The sequence below is a fragment of the Orbicella franksi genome, chromosome 6 (assembly GCF_964199315.1).
Source record: "Orbicella franksi chromosome 6, jaOrbFran1.1, whole genome shotgun sequence".
Taxonomy (NCBI): domain Eukaryota; kingdom Metazoa; phylum Cnidaria; class Anthozoa; order Scleractinia; family Merulinidae; genus Orbicella; species Orbicella franksi.
Window position 1 is genome coordinate 13,859,156 of NC_138150.1, and position 10,830 is coordinate 13,869,985.

The window sequence follows — 10,830 nt, forward strand, 5'->3', positions numbered from 1 at the left end:
TTTTGAATTCCAAGGGCAAGGGTGGTTCCTTGAACTGGAAATCCAAGGGCATGGGGAAGTACAATTGCAGTTCCAAAGGCATGGGGGGTTTCAGATCTGGTACAAAGGGGGCAGACAAGAGCATGAAAGCACGAACAAACCTATGACACTGCTGATGACCGTGAAAGGCTGGATACAAGACAAGCATTGATTAATCAGGCATGACTGTGTTCACATTCATTTCAAGAAGAAACCTGATAAAAAGTAGGTTGCACATCAAGCTCCAGAGGCCTGAAAGTTGATGAATTTCTTGTCAGATAAAATTGTTTGGGACAAACACACATCTGTAAGACACCAACCTTCCATGTTTGCACCAGCGATACATATTATAATTATTATAAAGAAACCGCTGTAATGGCACCTGATCATGTGAATATCATTCATAATGTTGAAGGTAAAGTAGGCAGGATTTGCCCACATAAAACAATGAAGAGGACAACTGAAGAGGAGTAAGTTTTAGTAGCCAAACATTTAGTCACGATTGCATGCAATCGTGTTGGTTAGACTATTACTTGCAATTTCGAGCCTTGTTGACAGTTATTTGACCGAAAATTGTTAACTTCTAGGAAGATGTAAAAGGGTAAAATTTTGTTTGATGGAAATTCCAGGGAGTCACACAAGGAATCCCAGAGGGTTGAAGTAAAAAATAGAACTCTGGAACGCATGGGAGTATTTGCGTTAGAGCATATGGAGGCCATCCATGGTTCAGGCTGGGTATGGATATTTTCTGAAATTTATTACTGAGCAAAATGGAATCTGCATGTACTTGTGTTATAGATAACATCTATGCATCTGTCTTCCAAGAGATCATATTAAGTAAGAACCAATCAAAATAGGAGATATCATTCAACATATTGTATTAACTACTTATTGACGCAATTACTTTGTATCACATGTATAGTACCACTCAAAAGTAAGTTACCACCTCTCGTCTTGTGTTGTGACACAAGAGGTGGTAACTTACTCTTGGTAACTTAACTCTTGTCTTGTCTCCAACTTTAACTTACCAGCGAAAAACTTACGTGAAAGTAATGAAAAACGAACGTCAAAGATGCTCGCCAAAACTCGCGTACAGCAGGCGCTTTAATTATTTCATTGCAGCGTGTTGACTTTGCATAAATATGAATGACAGCTTTAAAGTGGAAACTTGCTTCGCAAGACCCAATACTATCATCGCAAATGAAGAAACTGAACGGAAACATTGCTCGTTAAGGTACATGGTAGGTGGATTTTTACAAAAAAATGCAAAAAGTCTTTTTTTTGGCTGTTTAAATTGAGAAGACTGAGACAACTATTTTGCAAAAAGAATGGGGAAAAAAAGCTTTTTTATTTTTTAAGATAAATAAAAAAAACTATTTTTGAATCTCATTAACCCCTTACGGCACATTGACACCTCTAGTTAAAATTCACCACCAGTTGTCACATGGATTATGCGCAATGCGGTGTGATATTTTATTTGTGTACATGAACTGTTCTCGATCAGATGGGATCTGGTTGTTTCATCGCAAGTTAGCTTTCATTCTTGTCAAATTTTCTTTATGTCTGGATGAAAATGCAAGAAAATGTCTGGCCCATTTTCGTCCTTGAAGAAGCCGAAGAGGTAAAAATCTGGTGGAACCCACAGGTTCAGCGTCGAACAAGATCTCTGGCTCTGAGCGACTGTGGATCGCACTGTAACCAAGAAGAATGGTTGAAGGAACTCAAGGACACTAGTCCTGCCAATGAAGTTGAAGGACAAACTACAACAAGTGCTAGTCGTACGTAATTGCTGGAGAATGGATGCGATTCCAAAACTTCCACAACTAGAGAGTCAAGCGCAGATGTAGGTGTGGACGATGTAGACCTCAAGATTTCCTCTTTTCGGCTTCAGGAGCCATGGTTTCAAAAAATGTCTGGAAAATGAAGAAGCCTAAACTTAAGCAACATAATACCAATGCTGCCGATGAAATCTTCTAAGTAAAAGAAATCATGGCAGTTAAACTTGGCAGTTTGTCGCTTCTCGGACGATTTCCCTGCGACAGGTTTCCGCTCCAGAATTGTAGACGTCTGTTTATTTCAAGTTGTCATAACCCATTGTTGTGCTATACTGTATCATGCCAACATCTGTGAGTGCGGAGGGGATTTTTAACCCCTAATCATACCAATCTCATAAAATGTTTGTTGTCTTTTTCTCGATAAAATAAAACTGCATTTAAGGATGAACACTTTTAGTTCATTTACACGTGTCTTCCAACGGAATTGGCTGAAAATTGGCAGGTATGTTCCCAGATACCCCCTTCGAAAAAGGGTGTCAGGCTTTGTTTAATTTCGCGTCCGTTTCAAAGTTATGGCCTCTTTAGTAGAAGGAAATGTCGGCATTGAAAATATCAAAGTTTAGGAGGGTGTAGAAAAAACAAACAAACCACACCTGGAAAATCGTCAACACCCTTTTTGAGGGTGATGTGTGAGAAAACATTTCTGATGTTAATTGTGCTGCTCCAATAATTCCACGTGGAAGCGAACCAGTTTAAGCGAAGCAGTGTTTCTGGGTATCTCTTCTAATATCACTACGACAATAACTTTTTAGATAATTTCACAGGTATGATTGTATTCTATAACTATTAAGCTTGCAGAAATAGTATAGGTTGATGGGGTTTTCTTTCAAAGGGCCAGCGTAACAGCGCGATTTCCAAACACTGTCAATCCACCTACCATGATACCTTAATCTCAAATCAAGACGTTGGTGAAAGTGCTTGAGTAATTGATGAGTGAAGTGTCAACAGTTTCCGGATTATTTTTAGTCTGTAACACAGTAAATTTGCATAAGTGTGTGTGTCCTCTGAACTCGCTTTTGAATCGAAAACCGTTGTTTTCATCAATAATATTGAATGTAAACAATCTTAGAAATCAAAATATTAACTACCGGAAAGATAATTTCGGTAAATCTGTACAAGTTTTGTCTGACAGCGAGAAAGGAAGTGAATTTTTGATTACATAACAAATCGAAAATGTAACCTTTGCTAAAATAGCAAATGCACATAGCAGAAATGGGCTTACTGTAGTTTGCGAAATGAAACCAAACGAAACGAATGTCCAAAGAATTGGAATGTGAAATGGAACGCAGAAGACGTCAGTTTGAATACTGAAAGTTGTGTTGATCTTAATTTCCTTGTTAAACACGCTTACATGTACCAAGAAAGTCAAAGTCTGTTGAGCGATTGATGGAAAGATTGCGATCTTCTGGTCAAATTAGGACCCCAATTAATTGTCTTGATGTTGAACTTGCCTACATGTACACGTAGCAACCAAGTTAAATAGTCTGTTGATTGATCGATAAAAGGCTTTCAGAGAACCGTACAAACATAGAGAAACGTTTTAAAAACGAAATGGCTTTTTAGGAGTTTTTAATAGCAAATGCTGCAAGATAAGCTGTGTCACAGGCCTTGCTTAACATTAACTGTAATTGAAACACGGCTATGAAAATTGTGAATGACTCGAAGGCAAAGAATGGTCCGTGTTTACTTTTAAACATGACACTGTTAACATTTCTTTCATGTTTACAGACCTTTCTCCAGAAGTGAAGTTAAGCCACACGGGTTGAAAATTTCAGGGGTTACATCTTTTGTGGACGTGGTAAACATCCGAAATTGGGCGCCTGCACTCGAAAGTGAAGCTTCGTCAGATCATGCAAAGTTTTGCTGCGTTGTTGCTGCATTGTTTGCTTTACAATAGGCTATTAAAATCTCGCGAGAAGTTCAGGCAGACAAGTCGAGACTCTCATCTCGCAAGACAAAAGTCTCGTCTCTCGAGACGAGAGTCTCATCTCTTGAGACGAGAGTCTCGACTCGCGAGACGAGATTCTTGTCTCGCAAGAAGGTGGTACCTTACTTTTGAGCGGTACTGTGTATCGTTATTTACTCCTTTTTAAAACTCAAGTAATAAAATGTTATATACATGTAATTTCCCATACATACCAATTCCCATTCTGTTTAGTTACACAAAGTGCAAATTTAAGATCGCTTACACCAGTTATAATGCAAGTTGTAAACAGTTTTCTAACTGTATTATTTTGACACTGAATGAAGAGCTTACGTTTGACAGGCAAAGGCCAAGGCAAAGATAGGCAGGTAATTAAGAAGATTCTCTGGCCGCCAGTAATTCAAGTTGTAGATCCAAGATCCTTCCAAAATTCTTGGCAATGCACTGAACAATATCTGTCATTGGATCAGAAAGCCATTCACTGATTATTGTACTTCAAAGTCCTGTTAAATACTATGTTTATGGTGCAATGCTTCGCAAGACACAGTAAAATAATTCTGTACACTGTTTGTAACATACTACTTTGGGAGAGTAAGACAAGGGGTTATGAAAGATCTTGAGCAAGAGCTTAGGCAAGAGGCTAAGTGTGATTGGGCATATAAAATTTGTTGAGGTTGAATGTACACTGTAGTTTGACAAATTGTACTTCAAAGAAGTCAATTTGTTCAGCCATTTAGAAAACCACTGTGACAGTGTTTGTTTGAACAAGCCATTCTCACTAAATTGAAACTACTTTACAACAGGTTATTGTTAATATCATCTTTGGGGACGGTTCATTGTTTATTGGGATGACCAGGTCGGAAAAAAAGTGACCGGGCCATGAAAAATATTCGTTCCGAATTGACAGGCTACTAAATTTTTGGAGATCCAAACGACTTGGTTCTGAAGACTGATATGCCCTTCTTTACGGAACAGTAAGACCACTTCAAAGTTATGGTGATAAATGTACATACACGGCAGTTACATGTGTCCTCACTTCAGGCTTCTATTACCTTTTCATTGCAAATTGACCAAATTATCGCACTTTTCATGTAGAAAAGCTTACAGGCTAACAAACATACTACCGTTGTATATTTTTATCTTGAAAAAATGTAAAGCGAACTGACAACAATAAGCAAAAGAAACGACTGATTATAATGATATGGTGTTGCCTTACCCACAAATTGTGAGCTTTTAAACCACAAGCAAACCAGAGTGTTCAGACAACTAGGCGGTTTCGCTTGTTCCTGACTTTCGTTTTGCCTGAGTTTGTGTCTGTTTTCGTTTTGCCTGTTTTGTTTCTTTGTCTCAGGTTTCAGTATATGAAAATGTCTCGAAACACTATCTTGACTTTGAAATGAACACTTTGTTTACATTTTTCACCATGGAAAGAATTATGCCCATATTTGGCAAAGTTCAGATTGTATGCAAATGTACATGTTGCATGTTGAGCATGATGATGCGGAGAATATAGTGACAAAAAGGTGAAGTTAAACTCATTACAGATTGTTACAAGTTATTAATCGAGTTAGCAGAGAGGAAAATACGGTTTTCAACAATCCTATTGCACATACTTGCAGACATGGGTATATTGTACATGTAGGTAAAGCCGTGGTACTGTTAGTGAAACGATTTGTAAATACTGTTGTTGAGTTTTTGCGTCAAACCATGAATTAATTATTGTTTCCATTGAAGGACGGTGCCTACTTTTTGTCAGTGCGCACGCGTTCTGTGCATCACGCAAGCTATGGTTTAGCTCCACGCACGCGCTGGGGCTGACATTGACGCAATCAACTACGCTATCATGTACACGACTAAAATGAAAGCAAAATTTTCCTACTGTGACCAAATCAAGTTTAATGAACCTGTACTTAAACCAGGAACACCAGAATAACAGCATATCGCTAACCACAAACTGTTTACGTCTTCCAGCTGAAAACCTAGCTATTATCTGTCGAAAATAATACTGAAATCCAACTGTAAACATGTACCTGCAGATGGCGTAGTGCGCGCACAAAACAAGTGCGAGATACGCAAATGTCTCACTTACTGGGGAGGTGACAGGAAAAAATGCAACAGGCACCATAAAAGTTTTCAAAAAAGATCAATAACTTTAAAAAATGTGTGGTTACCCCTACATTTTACCTTATGAAATGGAAGTGGCAAGTCTATTCAACACGTGATTAGTTTCTGGTTGTGAGCAAAAGGTATTAAGACTGTATTTTAGCTGAACCAATGGAAGGCTGTCAGATACGTCAAAAGCACTTTTTCAACGATTTTGTTATTAAAAACATATCAAAAATGTGGTTTTTTTTGTCACCATTTGCCATTAGTTTAAAGATCTTTTAAATGTGTTTGCTTTTCTGTATGTAAAGGTGAATTCTATGGAAATCTGTGAAGAAATATCCTTTCCTTCTTTTTTCAGGAAAATGCTGATGTCAGCATTTTTGCTGAGATTCAAGGCTAATTATCTCGAAAAACGGGTGGCTACCCCCATTTTTCTTTGTGAATTCCATACTTTTTCTGCGTGGTCCTTACCTGACGCAAAAACCTTTGTATTATTTTAGTAGGCACCGTCCTTAATGCTTTAAAAGATCAATTGATTTCTATAGGTTCATGGATTATATCATTTGATCAAGAGTGTTATATAAAAGTAATATCCATCACAACATTTTTCTGTCCTTTTTAATAGCTGTGTCTGACCAAAATATAAATTTTCCGAAGTTGACGTACTGTTGCCTTGTAATAGTGCTTATAAGCCTATGCTGTAAACATGGAAAAACATTCATTTACACCAGCTGAAATACATAAAATGACTTCATACTGTCACCGGTACTGTGTCAATTTTATATCAGCTTCTATAAAACGAATCAAGACAGGCTTTCAAATTTTGATATGATACTACGGCGGGCATTAGGAAAAAAGAAAAAAAGTCATTTCAATCTGATTTTCTGACCTGGTCATCCCCATAAATAATGAACCGTCCCTTAGCAACCAAGACAGGATTTAACAACAATTGACTGGCAAACAATTTTGCTCCTGGGTGAGGACAGATACTGTGTGTGTGTGTGTGTGTGTGTCATGTGTGTCTTGTCCAAAAAAACATAAGGAAAATGACGAGGTAAACTATGCAATTCTGAATCTGTGGATATGGGATTCAACTAAATACACCATATATGTAGCTGTATGTCACATCACTCATGCTCCAAATAGTTTTGTAATGGATGATATCAACTCTTTATATAGACTACTGTATTGCAGTAACTAATAATTATTTGAATCGCCTTCTGTTAGACTTACCTGCAACACAAATCCTGCATAAAATATCAAAGAACAAGCACTGAATGAAGCTAAGCTGTGAAGATTTCTCATTAATGACAAAGGAAGACCAACACAAAATGCTAAAACTGTCATAAGAACGGCTCTGATAGTCCAGGACACCTGGAAAAATAACGCAAACAAAATAACAGACAATGTACATGTATAATTTATGCAGATACCTAGGACTGACAGTTTAAGAGATAATTAAAAATCAGTCACATTATAAAGTGATACTAATAAAGAAAACTTCCTTTACCTGCAATCCACTTAAATTTTGAAATATTGAAGGAACCAAGTCTCCAATTATTACATTGAATGCTATAAGAGTTCCAATAAGAAGACCGATGATGCTGGAAAAAGAACACAAAGACACTGTGTTCAGTTATTTATTGCACAGAGTGGAGCAATAAGGAAAGGTCAACAAATACTGTAGATTACAATAAATAATTTACAGTGCAGCCACCTTCCCTGTAGAAGAAAACTAATCAATCAAAATGCAAACTGAGAACAATGGACTGATAGCTTCTTGTGACGGTGAGTACAATGTAACAGTCCATTTGACGTGAAAAGATTAACACTATCGACTCCTCTACATTATGTACACTGGACTGTACACTGAGATTCAGTCCTTGATTTGACAGTGAATTACCATAATATTTTTTATTATAAACCTTGCTCAAAAAATTTAGCTTGAAAACTCATTTTGCAACAACTAAACCAAAACAGTTGAAAAGCGTACAAAATTTAGGATTGAAATTTACCAGTCAACAAATAGCAAAGTTTCCTGAGAAGTTGGCAACACCTGGCTCTTTGTTGGGTTTTCAAGTTTGTTAAGATCTGTTGTTCGTATTCTTCAATATTATTGGTTTATTTGAGAAAAAGATCACTTTCCATTGTTCTCAAGTAATGTTCTGATTGGTTAACTCTTTTCCAAGTGGCCTGGTTCGAGTAGTCACACTGTAATGCTACATGTATTATTATTTCTACCTTGCTTCAACTGCCAACTTGCCTGGAGCACCGTAAGTAGAAAATGCTAAAATAAAATAATAATAATAAATCAATTTCAGGAAGTTGAAGTCTTTCTGAAGTGTTATTACGAGTAATACCAAAAGACAGAAGTGTCCCTGAAAAGAAGCATTTTTTTGCAATTTTTTCCCTGAAAAGATGCATACATGTAACAAAACCAGAGGTTCACTGTTAGTACCAGGGAAGAATTCCTAAAACAATGCCTACATGTATATGATGGGAATTGAATAAGCACTTAGCCCTTATTAATAGTTATACATGTTTTTCCAACAATTTTGAAACAAGAAGCACCTTGCATTCCAATGCTGTAATTTGTACTGACAGAACTCAGTCATTATATTGTGATTTGTACGAAACTCAGTCATTAGCTGTAAACAAGACCTACAGTAGCCCTGTAACACTCAAAAGTTTTGTTTTGCCCTGCTTATGTTGGTTGTGACAATAATCATCATTCCAGAGTTGCTGCAGAAAAACGTGTTGAAGTATTTTGGTATGTTATATATCATTTTGGCCAGCCTTTTCATACAGCATAGTGCAAGTACCGTTAGGAGGTGCGGTGGCCTCATGGTTAGTGTGCTCGTCTCTGGATCGAGCGGTCCAGGTTCGAGCCCTGGCCGGGGACATTGTGTTGTGTTCTTGGGCAAGACACTTTACTCTCACAGTGCCTCTCTCCACCCAGGTGTATAAATGGGTACCGGCGAACTTAATGCTGGGGGTAACCCTGCAATGGACTAGCATCCCATCCAGGGGGGAGTAGAAATACTCCTAGTCACTTCATGCTACAAAAACTGGGATAAGCTCTGGCCTGATGGGCCACTTGGCTCGTATGCAGACTTTACCCAGTGCAAGTACCAATACTTATAGTTATAAAGTCTAAAATACATTGTTTACTCACCATTCTAAACCAAACAAGTTTTGTCTACTTACTATAACAACTCACCTAGCCCTTCATAATTTCTTCTTCGAGCCACCTGACCAGATTTTAGCAGCAGTTCACAGGACTTCTTAGTGAGCCAGGAGCTGCTGATAATAGCTATGCCACAAAGAACAATGCCACACTATGGATGTAGGATAAAAGAAATGATCTGACACCTACTGAAAAATATTTCTCTAGAATGATATAGTTCATCTAACAGTTTTTCGAATCTTGGATAAAACAGTCTTTGAACAAGGCTAGGGTCTAGCATATTTTCTAATCCAGCCAGGTGTTGCACGGTCATGTAACTGTTGTAATAAGCACTAATCTGGTATGAGCTATTATGGAATTTCAATTCTTTTAATCAATATTAACTGGTTAATAATAATAACATGAACTTAATGATCACGTACATCACCAATGTATCACTTGGAGAATTGTGTAGCTTCTTACTCCCCCCCTCACAATGTAGATACCTACAGTCTAAAGCTAGAAACAACACAAGTAGGGGATACAATGGTAAAATCCAAGACTCACCAAGAATAGGAGACCCTCATATGAAATCTGAGAGTTAACCATTTTTGTCAAAATATCCAAGCTCAAAATACCGTGATTCAAAAACCCTAGCAGGAGAAGTGGTGATCTAGAAATCCAAGCGTGAGACTTTTACAGCACTCTATGCCTCGTACTAGAAATTATCACTGATAAATTGGAAGTGGTTAGTAATAACTTGATTCCAGAGACAATCAGTTAAAGGTAACATGCAACTACTTATTAGCCAGCTTACAGATGTAGATACCTCTTAAGTTACCTACATCTACATCTACATCTACATTTATTGAATCAACAGAAACTATATACAGTTATCACACTAACTTTAACACAAGAATTATAAAGTATACCTCACACCTCTTGGTGAGAAGTCTTTTAGGACTTCTCTTGCTAGCATGCATTAGTAGCTGGCCTTTCTTTCCTAACCTTGTATTGCTGATATATATACAGTTAATTGTTTAAAACTTTATTGACACAATATTACGGACGTCCACTTATTATCTTAAGGCATTGTCAGTATTGAATCGAAGTTAGATTTGATCGATGTTTCTGATCCATGTTTTGTCTTCACTTTTATTAGAAGGACAAATATCAAAAACTGTTTTCATGCCATGCTCTATTTACCCAAGAAAAGTGAACTATCATTTACGGTATTGTAGGAAGATAATCTACAGACAATTAGACAAAGCCTACTAAAATAGAATACATTTAAGGTTATGTCTACGCCTGGCGCAAAACATATATTGAAGTTCACTAGTTTCCTTTACATTACCTCTTGAAAGCAGAAGGGCATCGCCAAAACACTCACTCCAATGATGCAGTTAACCAGGTTAAATATTACAGGTCTAGTGCTCATTATGGAAAAGCCAGATCAGAGAAAAAATAAACAAAAAAGTTAAATAAAAGATGTTAAAAGTGATACAGGCTCATTTCAATGACGTCGATCTTGCCTTACACGCATGCAAATGGCGCTGGCAACGCGCTGGCCTGGTTACCTGGATATCAATTTGTTTCAGGGAGACCAAAGGGAAAATGTCACATCGAAAGCGAGGCAGAAGGATGATTTCCCATAATACCATGCCCTCGTGCAGTCTCTTCGTTCCTCAATATGGTGAGTAATGTGAAGAAATTATAATTTGGTGAAAATTATCTGCTTCAATCTCCGTCATCTTTTTAGTTGTTGAGTTTATTTAAAAGTG

At 37.4% G+C, this 10,830-nt stretch overlaps 1 protein-coding gene across 2 annotated transcripts in view; it reads right to left on the reverse strand.

Moving 5' to 3' along the window:
- Positions 1-10,802, reverse strand: part of LOC145489635 (putative sodium-coupled neutral amino acid transporter 10) — a 37,837-nt gene extending 27,035 nt beyond the window's left edge. For both annotated transcript variants that reach the window (XM_081468654.1, XM_081468653.1), the window contains exons 1-6: positions 10,404-10,802; positions 9,104-9,221; positions 8,125-8,170; positions 7,394-7,487; positions 7,117-7,257; positions 4,111-4,232 (exon numbers count right to left, since the gene is read on the reverse strand). In XM_081468654.1, the coding sequence (XP_081324780.1) occupies positions 4,111-4,232; positions 7,117-7,257; positions 7,394-7,487; positions 8,125-8,170; positions 9,104-9,221; positions 10,404-10,487 (605 nt within the window). In that variant the 5' untranslated portion in view covers positions 10,488-10,802. The remainder of the gene's footprint in view (positions 1-4,110; positions 4,233-7,116; positions 7,258-7,393; positions 7,488-8,124; positions 8,171-9,103; positions 9,222-10,403) is intronic.
- Between the last annotated feature and the right edge of the window lie 28 nt (positions 10,803-10,830).